The 18,228-nt window shown below is 56.9% G+C and overlaps 1 protein-coding gene across 3 annotated transcripts in view; it reads left to right on the top strand.

Moving 5' to 3' along the window:
* The first annotated feature begins 1,740 nt into the window (after positions 1 to 1,740).
* The window catches only part of TOLLIP (toll interacting protein), a 46,362-nt gene continuing 29,874 nt past the window's right edge, over positions 1,741 to 18,228 (top strand). For 2 of the 3 annotated variants that reach the window (XM_021925391.2, XM_003909367.4), the window contains exons 1-2: positions 1,741 to 1,943; positions 14,124 to 14,273. In XM_021925391.2, the coding sequence (XP_021781083.1) occupies positions 1,911 to 1,943; positions 14,124 to 14,273 (183 nt within the window). In that variant the 5' untranslated portion in view covers positions 1,741 to 1,910. Of the gene's footprint in view, positions 1,944 to 4,667; positions 5,692 to 14,123; positions 14,274 to 18,228 lie in introns of those variants that run through there. The other variant, XM_021925392.2, reaches the window with a different exon arrangement.

Below are 18,228 nucleotides of genomic sequence, written 5' to 3'. Positions count from 1 at the left end.
CGTGAAAGGAAAACGGTGGGCTACCCCCGGGGGGGTGGCACGTGAGTTAGTTTCACAGGGAAGGGATTGGTCCAGGCATGGATGGGAGGGGTTTGTCTAGCGCTTCTCAGTTGCATTGCATGCTTCTTCATGCATCGCATGCAACATGCACATTTTAAATCTCTATCCCTAGGTGTGATTTTTAGCGTGAAAATGAGGAAGGGGTAACTATAGTTGAAATTTAAGTCTAACTGCACATGTGGAACCCGGGGAAGTCCCTTGGCCCCTAAAGCAAGAACTTGTGCTTAATAGCTTCTTGGGTCTTGTGCTGTGGATTGGCTGGAAGTTAAGCTACAACTTAAGGAAGGGGCTTTCGTTCTTTTCCTCTAAACCCCATCAAAACAGGCAAGTGGCCAGGTTGCCGGTTTCAGAAGGAGAGACGGGTAACTGAGACTTGAAGATGTGGTCTCCGGGATAAGAGGAAAGTGAGAGACACATGGTGTCCTGGATAGGGAATGAAGAAAGTGTGTCTAGCAGGAATGACTATCGATTCTGCTATAGTTCCCAGAGGACGAGGACTGAGAACTGACCACTAACAATATAGAGATCACAGACAAGAGTTTTTAGTGGAGTGGTTGTGTTACTGGTAGAGGGTCCTGATCCAGACCCCAAAAGAGGGTTCTTGGATCTTGTGCAAGAAAGAATTCCAGGCCAGTCCACAGAGCAAAGTGAAAATAAGTTTATTAAGGCAGCGAAGGAATAAAAGAATGGCTACTCCATAGAGCAGGGTGTTCCCAAAAGTATAAGGAGGAAGGCGTCCACCTGGATACAACGCTTGTTTATATGTAAGATAAAAGCCAAAAAACATCACGGGGGAGACGTGCTGTACTACCTGGGCTCGTCAAACAAAGGATTGCTAATCTTTGCGTAACGCCTGTCCTCCGCGAGCATCTGTATCATGATCTTTAAAGCGAAACTTCAACTAAGAAGGCTTTTAGTTCTTAAGATACCCGGACATCAGGACCTAGGTCCCGGGTCTGCTGGGTAAACATTAACCTGTGCCTGTGACCGTAAACGCCCCATTCCTGGGGATGCAGCGAGCGGGGTTCGGCCTCAGTTTACCCAGCGCTGTTGGAGCTGGAGTCGCTCTGGCGGGAGCGCCTGAGCGCGGGGGGCGAGGTCAGGCCGGACTGGGGTTCGCAGCGAGCAGGAGGGGAGCGGGGCCCCTGCGGAGCGGCGCTGCGGGGAGGCCGAGGGCAGGGCGGGCTCGAACTCGGGCTCTTCTGGCAGCGCCTCCATCCCCGTTCCGTTCAGCCGGCAGCCGCCCCGGGGCGGAACCGCGCCCCATCTTTAGCCCTTTGCAACAGAAAGGCCCTTCCTCCCGCAGTCAGCTGAGGGAAAGATCGCGCTGGAGGGGATGTCGGGCCTGCCCCTGGTTTGTTCCGGGCCACAGTTCCCTCCCTTCTCCGAGCGGGCCGCACGGCCGCAGGTCACCCCCGCCAGGTGGCCAGGTCCTGCCGCCACTCGGCAAGGACCGAGGAGGAGCCAAACTGCCCAGACTGCAGCGCCGCCACACTCGGGTCCGCGCCGACGGCCGTCACGACTGGGCATGCGCAGACGGCCCCGCCGGGAGCCATTTCGCTGAGCTGCGGGGCTCCAGGAGAGAGCGGGTGCGCAGGCGCCGGGCGAGAGGCTGTGCCTGCCCGACACTGGAGCGCGCGTGCGCGAGAGAGCCGGAAGGGGCGGTGCCTGGAGCGGCGCCTGCGCAGTGGAGTGGACCCGGGGGGGCGGGGCGCGGCGCCTGTCAGCTGACTGTGGCGGCGGCGGCCTCGAGGTGACAACTGTGTCCGTCGCAGGCTCCGGCAGGGGCGCAGGAGGTCGCCCGGCGCGTCACTCTCGGGTCGGCGAGCCACGGGGGCCGCCGCAGCACCATGGCGACCACCGTCAGCACTCAGCGCGGGCCGGTGAGGCCGCCAGGCGGGGGTCGGGCGGGGGCGGCGACCTGCGGTTGCGGGAAGGGCCTCGGGCCCGGGCTACTGCTCAGCGGCGGCAGGCGGGCCGGCTCCTTGGCTCTCCCGGGGTACGCGGGGCGCCCGGCCGGCCGGAGGGGAGCGGCGGCGTCCCCACCTCGGGGCGGGGCGGGACGGACGTGCCCACGCTGCGGGAGGCTTGAGCTCCCGGTCGCACCCGGGCAGAGCTTTGGGGAGGCGGCCCCGAGGGAGGGGGCCTGCGCCCGTGGTGAGCCCCAGATGGAGGTGGGCCCCGTGCCCCTTGGTCCCCCAGAGGAGGCAGGCGCCGCTCCCTAATGGTCCCCAGATGGAGGAGGGCGCCATGCCCCATGGTGCCCAGATGGAGGCGGGCCCCGAGCTCTGATGGTCTCCCAAATGGAGAAGGGCCCCGCACCCTAATGGTCCCCCAAGTGGAGACGGGCACACACCCTGATGGCCCCCCAGGTGGAGGCGGGCCCTGCACCCTGGTGGTCCCCTAGATGGAGGCGGGCTCGCTGGTTGCCCCCCAGGTGGAGACGGGCCTACAATCTAGTTGGTCCCATAGATGGAGGCTGTTTCCTCTTTCTCCCTTACACAGAGTGAGGGTAGTGGTGACCACTTCTTGGGCCCAATTGTGTCCCCAGTTAGTGGCCACCGCGCAAAGCCTCAGTTTCTTCATTTGCAAATGAGAGGATAGGCGCCAAGAACTTCAGAGAACCTTTCCTGCTCTGAATTCTCTCCTGAGGGTTGCCTGTCAGTTTCTTCTATAGCATTAATATTGCAGGAGAGCTGGTGTAGACTGACTCAGAGATGATGGGCTCCTGGCGTGAGTGGCCTCCGGGCTCACTGTTAGGGCCTTCTTGCATTGCTGTAGAGGAATACCGGAGACTGGGTAATTTGTAAGAAAAGAGATTTAATTGGTTCCCGGTTCTGCAGGCTGTACAGGTAGCATGGTGCTGGCATCTGCTCCTGGGGAGGCCTCTGGAAGCTTCCAGTCATGGCGGAAGGCCAAGTAGGAGCTTACACGTCACATGGCGAAAGCAGCAAGAGAGTTGGGGGTGGGGAGGTGCCACACACCTTTTAATGACCAGATCTCGTGAGAACTCCCTATCACCAGGAGGGCACCAACCCACGAGGGATCTGTCCCTGTGACCCACACGCCCACCCTGCCAGGCCCCATCTCCAACGCTGGGGGTCATAATTCAGCGTGAGATTTGGCGGGGATGCAGATTCAAACCGTGCCACTCACTGAGGCTGGGCTGGGCGGGCTGTCCTGAGTGGCACAGTTTTTATCAACAGCGGCTCTGAACCTGCCGTGGGCGGAAAAAGTCCTTTTTAGGATGTTCCAAGGTCCCTGCATGCATGCACGGCCGAGAGATACCAGACGTGGAGAGTCACAGGGCTTACGCAACACTGTATCCCCACCGTCTGGTGTTTCTCCTACGGAGAGAATTCTTCAGGTAGAACATTTTTTTCTGTGTTTCGAATGAAGCCCCAGGTTTTGGACATAGATGCTTTTTCTGAGGACTTTGAAGGAGACCTCCTGATACTTAACAGACTCAGGTGTGGAGCCTGCGGGTGGGCAGAGGTCCTGGGCTGGGGCTGGTGTGGAGCCTGCGGGTGGGCAGAGGTCCCTGGACGGCTCTGTGGGACTGGAGTGTGGAGCCTGCGGGTGGGCAGAGGTCCTGGACGGCCTCTGAGACTCAGGTGTGGAGCCTGCGGGTGGGCAGAGGTCCTGGACGGCCTCTGATGTCAGCATCTCCACCTCTTCATCTCCGCTCCACCACAGTGAGTCCCTGCAGGTGGTTGTGGCAGTGAGGTGCTCCTTTCTGCCTAACCGGAGGCTCATAGCAACAAGGGAACCGGCACCCTGCCTTTGTGTCCTCCTGGAGAGCCAGGGGGCATGGTGGCCGGGCAGGATGGCCCCTTGCTGTGTGGTCTGAGAGACATCCTCAGCCTCCTGGGAACTTGTCCCTCATCTGGAACCCCACGGGGGTGTAGGGCTGGGTTTGAATTCATCAGGTGCTGAGCACTCACGGAGCAGTGGGAGGCAGGCCCTTCCTGTTCTGAGGGCACCGGCGTGCAGTGCTCCTACGCCCGCGATGAGGAAGTGGGAGCGGCAGGAGATGTTCTTACACGTAGGGCCTGTGCTGACAAGTGCTGAGGTGTTGTTAGCATCTCCTCTTGCCTGGTGCCTCCTGGGCTGTTTCCGTCACGTAGACGAGCAGGCACTTCAGGGGCACCCCCGCTGCCCAGTAAATGCACAGTAACATCAGATCTGGCTCAGAACTGCCAGGGTCTCCAAGAAGGTGGTGTCAGCGACGGGGGTCTCGAGCGCTGCTTGGAGTACCTGTGACTTAATCAACCAGCGTTACTGACTGTGACGTTTAGGATGGCCACGATACAGGGGCAACCAGGTGGTTCCTGCCACCGGGATCTTACAGGGCAGCACGGTAGACATGGCAGCACATAAGGACAGCGGAGCCATGTGGTGATGGCGCGGTGGGTCTGTGATCTTAAGCCTCAGGTGCTAGGAGAGTTCGTAAATGGTGGCCTCACCAGGGCTGGGTGTTGGAGTGAGGACGTGACATCTCTCCTGAGCTTGGAGGAGGAATGGGAGTTGGGGGGTGGGCTGGGAGGGGAGTGCACGGAAAACAGAGGTGTGGGGTCTGGAGGTCGAGAGGAGGGAACCCCAGGGTCTGAGGATGGAGGGAGGCAGGAGCTGGTGGCCGCAGGAGGGTCCTGGGCACAGGAGGGCTGGACTTGGCCCTGGAGTTTGTCGGGTCAGCGCAGCACTCTGTAAAGTGTTGCCCGGCACACATCCACTGCAGGGCCCGCCTTGGCACCAGCCTGCTTCACTGAGCATGTGCCACCCCAGCCCCTCTGAATTAACTCATAGAGGGCCTTTAGCCAGTGTCTTGACACAGTATTTATCGTGTCCTCCACTTTCTGTTACCCTTGCGGTGCTGGGGAGGCAGGAGGTTAAGCAGGTGCTCGGCTTTCCAGCAGAGAGAGATGCTCCCCAGGGTGCGGGGGCAGGACTCTGGCTCGGGAGACCCTGACTGTGGTCTGGCCATTGCCTCACCCTGGTGGTGAGGGGAGACAGCAAGATCCCACGGGCTGTGAAGGAGCAGAGGCCACTAATGGGGCCCTGGGAGGTTCTTTTGTCCTTGGGTAGAGGGAGCTTCAGGGGCCTGGGTGGGTAGGTGTGGAGAGGACGTGTGTGAAGCTAGCCAGCCCGTTATCGTTCTGAGAGAATCATACCGTGTTTAGATCTTCAGGATAATGTTTCCGTGAATAGCCACTAAGGGATGCTTTAGCCCTGTGCAGTGCTTCCCTCACTTTTCAAAAAGGCCAGTGTTTTGGAAAGATAACCTTTTTTCAGTATAGTCTGCATATTATCAGAAAGCAGGCAAGGAGTACCGTGTGAGCCCCTGCATTCTGCAGTGAGAACTCGGGACGTTTGCAGGAGACTCTGCCTTCAGCCACCGCAGTGCCATTGGCTAGAGAGGCCTCCTTGGTAGAGGTGGGTGCGCCGTGCCGGGTCCAGGCTGCTCCTACTCCTTGTCTTGCTTTTGGAGGTGCTGGTTGACCGTGGAGTCCAGCTGGAGTCGGCCTGGCCCCTCCTCTCCTCCCTGAGAGGCCTGTGCCTGTCCAGGTCCCCTCACTCTTCACATCGTTGATAATTCCTGCCGAATCGGTGACTTCATTAGGGATGGCAGAGGTTAGTTTCTGAACTTTATCACTTATTCAGTGTTTATTGTTTGTAAAGATTAGCTTTCCCTGTCAACCAGTGTCAGCCTGTTGTCCTGAAATACAGTTTGTGAAGGGAAGGCAAGTGAAATGCTTTTCCTTCACCTTCCCATACCTCAGGGAGAGAATTGGTTTTCCTTGTAGGTGTGCGTGGACTTCCTCCCCCGAGTGTCGTGAGGAGCCCCTGGATTTTCCTGCGTCCTGTGTGTCTGAGCCAGTGGCACTCACCGGCTCAGGCGGGCCGTTGCTGGGTGGGCGTCCGTTCCTGCCGGCTGCACCTGAGCCAGTGGGGAACGCGCTCACCGCCTACCCTTGCGTCCTTTCTCTCTGGGTCCCTGTGAACGTTTGTGCCGGGTTTTTTAGGCCGGGTTGTGAGTGTGGACAGGTGTAAATTGCTGTGCTTGCCTGGAAATCAGATCTCTTCACTGGGTGGGGACCCACGGGCCTCTTGGAAGATAAAGGCCTTTTGCCTTTAATTATTGTGTCCGATACTGGCATGGCCACTCCAGCTGTCTTTTAGAGAGTATTCACCTAGTATTTTTTCCTTCTTTGATTTTACATTTTTTTGAAAAGTCAACTCTAAGAAGTCTAAGTCTTTTGATGGGAACGTGCTAGTTTCATTTTTCTAGTTATAGACGTCTAGATGTATACACAGATTTACAGATTTTTTAGATGTTTTCGTTTGTGCTTTTATTTGTCCTACATTTTCTTGTTTCTTTTTCTCTCATTGCCTTCTTCTGGATTTATTAAACGGAGTTTTAAAAAATTCAGTTGTTTATCTCGAGTACATACACACTGTGCTGGGAAAGTGCAGGGGCTCTCCTGGAAATGGTAACATGCACTTATCAGCTTCTGCCGTGAGGGAGTCTCTGAGTGAACTCTGGCTCCGGAGGCTGCCCGACTGAAAAATAATTAAAGAAGAAGTTAATCATTGTCTGTGCCGCCTCCTGGTCCACGCGGAGACCTCGGCCGCCCCGTCCGGCACGGGTGCTGCTGTGCCTTGTGTGGGCGCCGCGTCCCCTTGGGGCTCCCCCGGGAACGTCCCTCAGGAACGTGTTATTTCACTCGAGTCAGTGCTTGCTTGGATTCCTTCTGTGTTTATCTCTTTTCTCATCCCTTCTGTGTCTCAGGCCTTCCATTTGGGGTCACTTTCCTTCAGCTTCAGGTTCATCTTTTAGAATTTTCTTTGCTGGCGAACTTGATTTTTGCTTGTAAATGCCTTTTCTCTGTGTCCTGACAGCTATTTTTGTGTATGTGGAACTCCGGGTGGACGGTCCTCCGGGTGGACGGTCCTCCGGGTGGACGGTCCTCCAGGTGGACGGTCCCTTGTCCTCAGTGCCTCGAAGGTGGGACCCCGCCCCCTCCCGGCTCCCGGAGTGGCTGCCGAGCGGTCGGGGAGTGGACGTCTCTTCCTCCGGTTCCTTCGTTTTTGCCGCCTCTTTGCTGCGTTCTGAATACGCTGCTTCTGGCCTGCCTCCCAGTTCACTTGAGGCCTTTTTTTTTTTTTTTTTTTTTTTTAATCCTACATGGAGTCTCACTCTGTCTCCCAGGCTGGAGTGCAGTGGTGCAATCTCAACTCATTGCAACCTCCACCTTCTGGATTCAAGCGATTCTCCTGCCTCAGCCTCCCGAGTAGCTGGAATTACAGGCGCCTGTCACCACGCCCGGATAATTTTTGTATTTTTAGTAGAGACGGGGTTTCACCATGTTGGCCAGGCAGTTCTCGAACTCCTGGTCTCAAGTGATCTGCCCGCCTCGGCCTCCCAAAATGTTGGGATTACAGGCGTGAGCCCCTGCGCCCGGCCCTAACCTCTGTTCATCTGGGCCTCTCACACTGTCCCTCGACCTGCCCAACAGGCCCCTGGTTAGGCCTGCTGTGCAAGCGTTTCCTGTCCCTGAGTCACTGTCTCCAGATCCTGCAGGCCCTGCCCTGGCGCGCCGTGCTGGTGAGGACTGCCCTGCTGCCCTGCGGGAAGTGCAGCGTGCCCCTGCCACCCGGCCTTGCCCTGTTTCTGTGCACAGCGCCTCCTGCCGTCAGCATACGGTGTAACGCGTGTTGCTTCCCATTTGTGTTCCACTGAAGTGTGAGCACCACAGGAGCCGGGGTCCTCCAGCACCTTACCACGGAAGCCTCAGGCACACAGTGACACGCAGAGGCTGCTGCAGCGCGCACCCCATGCCCGGCACCCAGGGCCTGCCGTGTCACACGCCATCCCTCTGGATCTCTGTCCGCCCTTGGCCCACTGCTTAACTGGCTTTTGTTTCATCTGAATGAGGACGGGTTTTCCGCCTCTGCCTTGCTTGACCGTCCCAGCACTTAGGATGCAAGGCTGTGTGCCATGGAGTTCCTGGCGGAGACCCCATTTAAAGTCGCTTGTTCTGTAGTCAGCTTTTATGATTTATGCTTATTCTCATTCCGTCCTGTCCTCTTCCCTTTCACCCCTTTTCAGCTTACACAAGTTCGTTTCAATACTGTCATCTCCCAGCTTCCCTTACGAAAATTCTAGTGTTACGCTTCGAGACTTCAGCAGAGCTGGAAAACCTGGCATGTTGGCTTTGAAGCGCCTGTTGTGTTCTGTGTAATTAAAGGAAGAGGGGAGGGGGCGGTAGGAAGAGGGATCTCAGACCTCACCCAAGAGTCTTGTGAGACTGACTTCCGCCCATACCCCCAGGTGTTCCGGTTACGGGGGGTTTATTTCTCTCTCGTTTCATTAGCTTCCTCTGTCCCTTTAGCCACGAGCCTCGCCCAGGTCTTCCTGCTGTGGGTCCCAGCTCTGAAAGTCACGTTGAGTCATGGCTGCATTAGGAACTGGTGAAACCCGGGGCTCGGGGAACAGAGTTTCACTAGTTGGGCTTCTGTGTTGGGGCCTCCATGGGCTGGCTTTGTGGCTTCAGCAGCCCTTAACGCTTTTTCTCAATGTGGGGGTGATACTGACCCTGAGAGGGCAAAAGGGGTTCTTGGGGGAGGAAACTCCTGGGATCTGACTGCTGTGTGTGCCTCCCCAGCTCAGCTCCTGGATTTTTTGTTCCTTAGTATTTCCTTGTCCCCTGGGTTTTCTGGGTGTCCCCAGCACGTGGATCTGAAGTTCTCAGAGGCCCACGACACGTGTGCGAGCTCAGGCCTGCTGTGAGGTGGGCGGGGAGGGTGGGCAGACGCCCGCGGATGCCGTTTGTGTGGGATCCTCAGTGCTGGTGTGAGACTCTGGCTTGGAGAATTGAATGAGAATCGTTGACATTTTGTGATTTAATTCCACTAAATGCATTTAGCCCATCGCTAATGATGTCAGTTTGCTCAAAGCATACCAAGCAGCCAGTTAAAAAGTACTTTCTCACATCAAGCAAAAGCTTCAGTTCACTAAGGATAGTTTTTACTGTGTTTATGTAAGTTGTTTATTTGTACGTGTGATTTGATATATTACAATTAATGTAAATAAATTACACTGAACGCTGCTCAGCACATAGTCATGAAGTGTTAGAAGCGTTTTAGTTTTTAATTGAACTTAATTTGACTTAGTTATGCTAACCTGGCATTAGCGCTGAGACTCGTTAGAGCCTTGCTTGCAGTGTTTACGTGCCAAGTGCAGGTGCACGCATGGCACACAAACACAAACAGCAGCACCACAGCCTTACAGCATCATGGGGTGGGGATGGTGAGAAGGTGTAAAAAGGCTCCACAGAGGGCCAGTCGTGGAAGTGGCCAGGAGACCCTGGCCTCCTGCCGCCCGCACGTGGCCAGCCGTGCTCCCGGGGCGTCCGTGGTGCGGCTCCTCAGGTTGATGCCTCCTGGCAGGACTGAGGCCAGGACTGCGTGTGTTCAGGACTGCACATCCTGGGCTGAGCAGGGCTCTTCCTGGGCTCTGTCGGGCAGAAAGTGGGGCCTCAGGAAGCAGCGGCTCTCTCAGTTGGAAACATGTCACAGGAATATTCACAGTGGGTACTTGTTTGTGTGCTTAAAAAGAAAAAATTAGCTTTGGGTTGACTACACACGTTACATGACAAAAAAAGAAGAATTAAGACTTTATTTCTGTGCCAAAAGTAAAACTTAGACTTGAAGGGAAATTGTTTTAAATTAGAAGTGAATTTTGGTGATCTCTTTTCTTTGATGTGGAAAGGCTGCAATGGTTTGAGCTCTGGCGTCAGCAAGGGAGGAATGGTCGTCAGTCACAGGCGTGCATCGTGATCCTCTGAGAGCACCACAGGGGGAGGAGAATCAGCAAGTCCAAGAAATGTGACGTTACATTTTTAAACTGTATTTAAAACGGACTAATATTTATAAAAGTAGCTTTTATTTTCAGAGAAGATAAAACACAGAGAGCTCTGTGGGATGAGAGCCCTACACTGTCCTTTTTATTTTAAAAGTAATTCACGAATGTGGTTTTAAAAAAGTTTCTAAAAATAACTAGGAGGATATGAAAGTATAAATAAAGAACCTTCCCTGCCCGTGTCCCTCGAGTTCCATTCTCGAACGCTCCTCCAGAGCTGGTCTCGACAGAGGCCTCCTTATGGCTCCCCCAGCATGTCGTGCTGTGCCTCCGCCTCCATCCCCCGGTCTCCTTGTGTTCCAGGCGGGGACTTCCGGCTCCGGTTGAGGCCGCGTGTCCCTGTGCTGGGTGGATGTGCCTGGCTGGTGGACGGGGGTTTTGACCGCACAGGGGATGCAGCCGCAGGCATCCCGTGGTCACGTGCCCAAGCGAGCGCTGACATGGGACTGGTTCCCAAAGTGGAATTGTCAGCCTTCACACAGGCGTTTAAACTTACTTGTTAGTGTTGAACTCAGTATGTACATCTTTTTTTTTTTTTTTTGAGACAGAGTCTCACTCTGTCGCCCAGGCTGGAGTGCAGTGGCCGGATCTCAGCTCACTGCAAGCTCAGCCTCCCGGATCTACGCCATTCTCCTGCCTCAGCCTCCTGAGTAGCTGGGACTACAGGTGCCCGCCACCTCGCCCGGCTAGTTTTTTGTATTTTTTTAGTAGAGACGGGGTTTCACCGTGTTAGCCAGGCTGGTCTCGATCTCCTGACCTCGTGATCTGCCCGTCTCGGCCTCCCAAAGTGCTGGGATTACAGGCTTGAGCCACCGCGCCCGGCCAGTATGTACATCTTGTACATGGAAGAAAACTCTAGAAAAATATCCATTATGTATCAGGAGTAATCATTTTTGTTTTTATATTTCCAAGCCTTTGAACCAGGGTACAGCATATATTTGTATGTGACCATTGAAACGTCTCCTCCATCGTAATATGAGAAAAGTAAATTTTAGGATTAGCACTGAATTTAAAAAATAAATTCAAAATAGATGTTTACTGAGTGTCATCACTGAAACGATAGGGTTTACTTCAGCACCTGGACTCCCCTGTGACTCATGGAGCATGAACTGGTAGAACTCCCTCCTCCCTGTTTGAAGGGCTTCGCTCTCAGTTGAGAAACGAGGGCATTGCAGCAGCCGGCAAGCTGCCTCTCCCTCGTAGGCGGGGCAGCAGGTTGCGTAACCAGTGTTTGTACGGGGAGGACTGAAGCCCTCTCCTCCCACTCCTCTCTCGTTCTTGCTCTCTTTAGATTAAGTGGAATATTTTTCTGAAAAACCTTCAATTTTGTAGTGTTCAGTTTTAGATGGAATTGAAAAGCTGGCACAAAGAGGTCCTGTGTGTCTCACCCACGTTCCCCGGCCGACGCTCCCCTCCCCGGGATCGGCTCTCCCAGCTGTGGTGCCGACCTGGGGCATGACTGCTGGCTCCAGGTTTTGTTTGGATGTCCTGGTTTTTCGATGACTGTCCCCTGCTGTCCCAGGACCCCACTTTGCATTTAGCCTTTGTGTCTCCATCTCCAATCTGGGGCCGTCTCTCAGGCTTCCCTTGTGTTTTTGGGACCTTGACAGTTTGAGGAGGACTGACGGGTCAGGAATGTTGTCAGATGTCTCTTAATCGGGGTGTGGGTTTTGGGGAAGAAAGCCCAGAGGTGAGGTGTGCGTCATCTTGGGGAGCCGGATGCACCCTTGCCACGTGGTGCTGGCCACGTTCCCTGGGCTGCGTGGGCTGACAAGCTCCATCCTTGGGGGCTGCTTCTCCCCTTTCTGTGTTCTGTCCACACGGCTTACGTTAACAGCCCTCGTTTCCTTTTTGTCGTTTTATGGTTAAATCTTTGTTGGAGATGACACTTGATCATCTGGCCTTCGGGTATAGTTTTATTTTCTCCCAGCAATGAGCTGGGAGCGAGTCCCGTTGTCTCGAATGGACACGCAGAGTGAGGAAATGGAGCGGAGCGCCGGGCGCCTCCAAGTACCAGGACAGCCCGGAGCCAGAACAGCCAGGGACCCACAGTGCTCCCTCAGAGGCCTCTGTGAACCCCACTTCCACACACCCCTGTCACCACCCACACTCTCTCCCTGACCAGCTTCTCCATGCTTTTGTTTCCGGGACACGCGCCGCCTGTCTGTCCTGCACCTGTGCCCAGGAGGACACGAGCCGCCTGTCTGTCCCCCATGTGTGCCCAGGAGGACATGAGCCGCCTGTCTGTCCCCCATGTGTGCCCAGGAGGACATGAGCCGCCTGTCTGTCCCCCATGTGTGCCCAGGAGGACATGTGCCGCCTGTCTGTCCCCCATGTGTGCCCAGGAGGACACGTGCCGCCTGTCTGTCCCCCATATGTGCCCAGGAGGACACGCAGCCGCCTGTCTGTCCCCCATGTGTGCCCAGGAGGACATGTGCCGCCTGTCTGTCCCCCATGTGTGCCCAGGAGGACATGAGCCGCCTGTCTGTCTCCCACGTGTGCCCAGGAGATGCAGTGCTTTTCCTGCCATGTCCCCGGAGCTGTGTGTGTGGCACGGAGGAAGCAGTTGTCACAAATAAACAGGAATTTGGCCGGTGTATATTAATCCCAAGAACTTGGTTAGCACGAGTCTGTTTCCGCAAGATAACCCATTCCTGGTGAGCAGACAGAGCTAGTGATAGAGTCTGCGGACATGGGCTGTGCCAGGGCCCTGTGAAGTTGGCAGGGAGGCGCGTCCTGCGTGGCCAGGTGTCCCCCGGGGAGAGAGCTCTGGGCTGTGAATTCCTTTGGGAGGCAGGTGAGGGGCCCTGGCCTTTTGTACCCCAGTGTCTCCTGTGTGCCAACAGGAGCAGGTGCTTAGCATCTTGTGCCACGGGGCCTCTCAGCGCCCTCCTGAGCCAGAGCTTGCTGGTAAGCTGTACAGCGCCTCATGAGAGGCTGCCCAGAGGAGGCTGGCCTGGGACTCCTGGCATGGGCCCGCTCCCCTCAGGCACCTCGGCACCCTCCTTGCTTGTCCGTCAGGGGGTCCCTTCAGGCCCTGGCCTGTGCCACACCCTCCGGAGGTGAAGCCGGGGCGCTCTGCTGTTCTCACAAGATGGCTTCTCTCACGGGGCAAAGGTCACTCGTGATGTGTCCCGGTCAAAAACGGGGTAAAGTGTGGGGAAAGGCACGAAGTGTGTGTTGATTTTTAGAGAAGAGCGGTTGAGCACACACCGCGCTGGCTGCTCAGGTTGGGGCGCAGCCTGCAGAGAGCTCCCCAGACCCGGGGGCCTGAGTCCGTAACCGCGCGAAGCAGTGCTGGATTGTCCGAGTCCCTTCTGTTTGCTCCCGTTGGTTGTGGAGTGCTGACTGGCTTGTGCTCTCCAGGCCTTAGATGGGGACACAGGTGAGGAGCTAGACCCTTGTGGGGTCCTTTGAAGTGCCAGGCGGCCAGAGCACAGCAGGTGCAGGGCTGAACTCAGAACCTCCTGGAGCCCTGCCTGGCACCGTGTCATTGGGAGTCCATGACACGGGCCCATCCTCTCTCCTCCCTCAGGGGCAGCCGCGGTGGACAGAGGGTCGAGGAGAGACAGGATGCAGAGTGGGGAGGTCTTTCGTGGTTGGTTGGAATTAATTTACTTCCTGTGTTCTTCTGGGGTACTTTTGAATTTCAGCTGTTTCATGTAGAAACATTTGAAGTATATCAGCAGAGGGTTTTCCAAATCACTTTAGACCCGAGGTTCAGATTTTGTCTCATTCATTTGTTTGACCAAGTGACCTGCAGTTCAGTGGCCCTGCCTTTAGCTGTGGACAAGGAGAAGGAAGCCATGGGCACACATGGTGCAAGGGAGACCCTTTAAAATGACCTGAAAACCCACCTGACCAGGCTTTGAGGACAGGAACCCGTTTTTAGCGGCAGAAATCTGCATTTGGGGATCTCCTGAGTAAGGGCTGCACCTGTGCCGCTGGGGGCCAGGCCCCAGGCTGGACGCCCGTGACCCCTGGGTTTAGAGATGAGGAAACGGAGGCTGAGCACAGTCCAGGACTTGATTAGGAAATGGGTGGGGGTGGGGCCGGGTCGCGGGAATGCTGGGGCAGCTGCTATCGGGCTGCTTTGTGTCCCCACCCTGACTCACTGCCTCTCTGGTCCCCGGCCCCACAGGTGTACATCGGCGAGCTCCCGCAGGACTTCCTCCGCATCACGCCCACACAACAGCAGCGGCAGGTCCAGCTGGACGCACAGGCGGCCCAGCAGCTGCAGTACGGAGGCGCCGTGGGCACCGTGGGCCGACTGAACATCACTGTGGTTCAGGTGGGCCTTGGGGCACCCTCCTGCCTGCCTGGGGCTGGTGCGCTCAGGTGGGGTGGGATTGAGGATTTCGGCGTTTACACTGCGTTTCCTAAGCGGGCAAACGGAACTTCTGATTCCCACTTTTCCTGAAAGGTGTGATGTTGAAAACGATCTGTGTGAAAAATATTGGCATTGACCCCGGGTTTTGCCAAACATAACTCAAATGATGAGTAGTGGGGGTAGGTGCCGTGTAGGGTCCGACCGGCTCCACCACCAGGCTTGAGGATGCCCCAGGATGCCTCCCGGGCCCCTGCCGGCAGCTGGAGGAGGCGCAGCTGGCCCCCCACCACTCGGCGTGTGCTGCGCGAGTGGCTTCCCGTTGGCCCCAGTGCCAGTGCCCGCACCCTCCCCTCCCCACAGAGCAGCCCTCGGTCAGCCTCAGGGCTGGACACCAGCCGCCAGGACGTGGTGACTCAGTGGACTTTCAAGTGAAAACCAAAATCGGCAGATTGAACACCGATTTTGATCACACCAAAACATTCCGTAAGATCACAGGAAAAGGAAACGCATTGTGAGCCACGCATGCTTTTATAGAAATGCACAAATACAGCAGGCAGAAGAGTCGCTGCGGACCTCACAAATAAGTCTTGGTTTCAGGGGCTTCACTTGGTGTGGTGGGCACAGCTGTGCCATCACCCCTTCCTCGCAGCGTGTCTCAAACCCTTGCCTGTGCAGCTGTTTCTCTGCTGGTGTGGCCCATCCCTCTGCCCACCCAGTGAACTCCTGTAAGCCCATGCTTTCCTGCCCCAGCTGCCACCAGGCCACCTAGTGCCATCACCCATTCTCAGCCGCTACCTCCTGGCAGGGCCTGGTGACCGCAGGGCACTCCGCCTCACAGTTCAAACTCCAGACCTGGCTGGGCCTTGGAGGTGGCCCTGGCATTGCCCACGCCTCCGGCCCCCCTTGGTCTTCTCCCACATCCTGGAGCCCACTGCGGGCAGCCTGTCTATTTCCTCCACGCGAGTTCACCCAGCCTTCCGTGCCACAGCTCCAGTGAGGGGGAACATTCCTGCCTCCTCACTGGGCCACGTAGCTCAGCACCCGCTTCCTGCTTCTCTTGGCTTCTGGGCAGCTGCACATGTGGTTGCCTGCTTGCCTCCCCTGGCTGCTTCCCCTCATCGTCTCCTGGGGCCCCAATGGGATGCCAAGGGGTCTGGTCCTCAGCCCTCCTCCCGTCTCTGCCCACACACCCCAGTGACTCCTGCGTCCCTGTGGGTCTAAACACCTGTGTGCTGGTCCCAGCCTGAGCCAGACACTTAGCTCCACCCCAGATTCCCAGGTACAGACCATGGCCACATGGCCTCCCCGGATGTCCCGTGGGCACGCCGGACTCCATGTGCCCAAGGTGGACCTCTCAAGCCACCCTCCCAGCTTCTCCCCCGTGTCTGCAGGTGGCTGCCCCACACTCTGGAAGCTGAGGCCCAAAGCTCTGGTGCTCCTGGTGCTCCACGGTTCATCTCCGCCTCTTGCCCTTCAGGCCTGACCCTCAGCACAGGCGCCACCGTCCGCCGGTCCAGGCGGGGAGCCCCCTGCACCACCCACTGCCTCCGCTCAGCCACTGGCTTGTGGCCAGAGCAGGTCACTCCCTGCACAGGCCTTTCTCGTGGGCATTGTCCTGCCCAGGCTTCTCAAGCCGGGGCCCATGTTTTGCCTCCCCCGGTCACTCCTGACCTTCCTGTTCCCTGGCCGTTCGCTTCCTGCAGCTCTTCCTCCAGATCCTGCAGCCCACACATTGGTCCTCCGAGCTGGTCGTGCCTGCAGTGGTAGCGCTGTCTGCCATGCCGTGTGTCTGCCGCGCGTCTCTTGCCCGTTGTCGGGGAGGCAGCGGTGCCTGCGTGTCCCCGCAGTGTCCGTAGTGCCCGCAGTGCCCGCAGCGTCTGCCGCATCACAACAGCGTGTGGTTGTGTGGGGTCATAGTGAATGGGCAGATGCTTCCGTAAACATCAAGGAGGTCACTTCAGTAGAGCAGTTGATGTCACAGGACGCTCCTTCTAGAGTTTTCTAGCCACAGTGCAGAGGGCGGTGGGAGGAGACGGGAATGACAGGACAAGGCTGAGTGTGACAGAAGCGGGCAGGACCCAGTGTGAGCAGGTGTCGGTGACGGGCACAGGGACGCTGGCAGCGGGAGTCCCACGTGCCGCCCAGAAAGCTGGCTTTGCTCAAAGCCTTTAAAGTTAATAATAATAAAAAGTCTTAGCAACTAGGCAGAAACAGCACAGTTACCTGAAAGCTTGGGAACATCACGCTGGTCTCAGACTTTCCTGCTACATACCTTCCAGAAAATAGGGCAATTTCTAAGGAGTTTAGAGGGGCGGAGTTTCAAGTGTAAGAGCTGATCTGGCAGATCTGTGGGTGTGCAGCAGAAGGGAATTGGAAGCTGCTAGTCACCCAGGAGCTTCCAGAAAACTCTTCCTCCGTAGTATTCCAGAGCACGCTCCGGCCACCCAAGAAACCCGCTAAAATTAAGGACCCAAGAATGGGGCGGTTTTGACATAAAACGGCTGGTCACAGTTTTGGTTAGAAGTGAAAGGAGGGAACTTGTATGTGGATGAGAATAGAAAACAGAGGACCCGGCAGTCCAGAGATGTGGGCACAGGAGGGGAGAGTTCAGCTGTGCGACGGGGGGTGGCGACGATGGGACAGCTGTGCCCTCAGAGGGAGGCGGTGAGGACAGGGCAGCGGTATCCTCAGAGAGGATTCACCGAGGACGGGGTGGCGGTGCCCTCAGAGGGGGCGGTGAGGACAGGGTGGTGGTGCCTTCAGGGGGGGCGGGGGGGGGTGCAGATGGGGTGGTCGTGCCTTCAGAGAGAGGGCAGAGAGGACGGGGAGGCCGTGCCCTCAGAGGGGTCGGGGTCAGTGTCTGGACTCTGTTATACTGGGAAGGAGGAACTGGTGGGCTCTGTGTGGCTGGGAGGGCCGGGATGGCTCCTGGGGTCTCTGTCCCCAGCTCCTGGGGGTGAGCCAGGTTGGCCGCAGGAGAGCGGGTGGCGGCAGTGCGGGGAGGCCGTCCGCGTTCCAGGGAGGCAGCCGGAGCTGCAGGGCTGAACCCAACCCAGCTCACGACGGCTTTTCTCCTGATTTTTTCTTGTAAAAGTTTTACAGTTTTAGGTTTTATATTTGAACCTGCCATCCACGTTGAGTTTGTTTGCTGAGCAATCATCTTACGTGCCACAGTCTTCTGTCTTACGTGCCACAGTCTTTTGTCTTATTCTGAATATTCATTCCCTGTAACACACGTTCACTCCCACCCCGCGGACCTCAAATGTCCCAGCCCAGCTGAGTGCCTGGCCTGAAGTCGAATCTCATGGTCTACATGTGATGTGGCTCCTTGTGATTGGGAGACACAAGAAAGACAAGTTCCTGTCCCCAAAATGCCACCTGCTCCGATAGCACAGGCAGGGCTGCTGCCTTCATGACGGGGAGGAAAGCAGCCACGTGACGTCTGAATCATGCACAGCAGGTGTCCGCGCTCCCGCCTGGAGCAGGGACGCACCTCTCCTGGTCACTGCGCTCCGGGGCGGGTTCACGCTCCCTGTCTCCCGGGTCGTCGGGTCGTCGCGCTCCGGGGCGGGTTCACGCTCCCTGTCTCCCAGGTCGTCGGGTCGTCGCGCTCCGGGGCGGGTTCACGCTCCCTGTCTCCCGGGTCGTCGGGTCGTCGCGCTCCGGGGCGGGTTCACGCTCCCTGTCGTGCTCTGGCTCTCAGCTCTGTGCCGGGACCTCCTCCTCTTTCCCTCCTCAGCTGCTTCTGAGGTGGTTAGAGAGCGCACCCTTCGTGGCGGCTGAGTGGCGGCCTCAGCTGTGTCTGTGAGTGTTGTAGGTTTCTGCTGTCAAGGATGAGCCACGTACTTTGTCTCAGAACTGCACGATTCCTCTGTGGCTCAGTGTTCTTGCTCCTGGCCTCCTGGGAAGCAGGTCA

The sequence above is a fragment of the Papio anubis genome, chromosome 12 (genome assembly GCF_008728515.1).
Source record: "Papio anubis isolate 15944 chromosome 12, Panubis1.0, whole genome shotgun sequence".
Taxonomy (NCBI): domain Eukaryota; kingdom Metazoa; phylum Chordata; class Mammalia; order Primates; family Cercopithecidae; genus Papio; species Papio anubis.
This window is presented reverse-complemented; position numbering and strand designations above follow the sequence as displayed.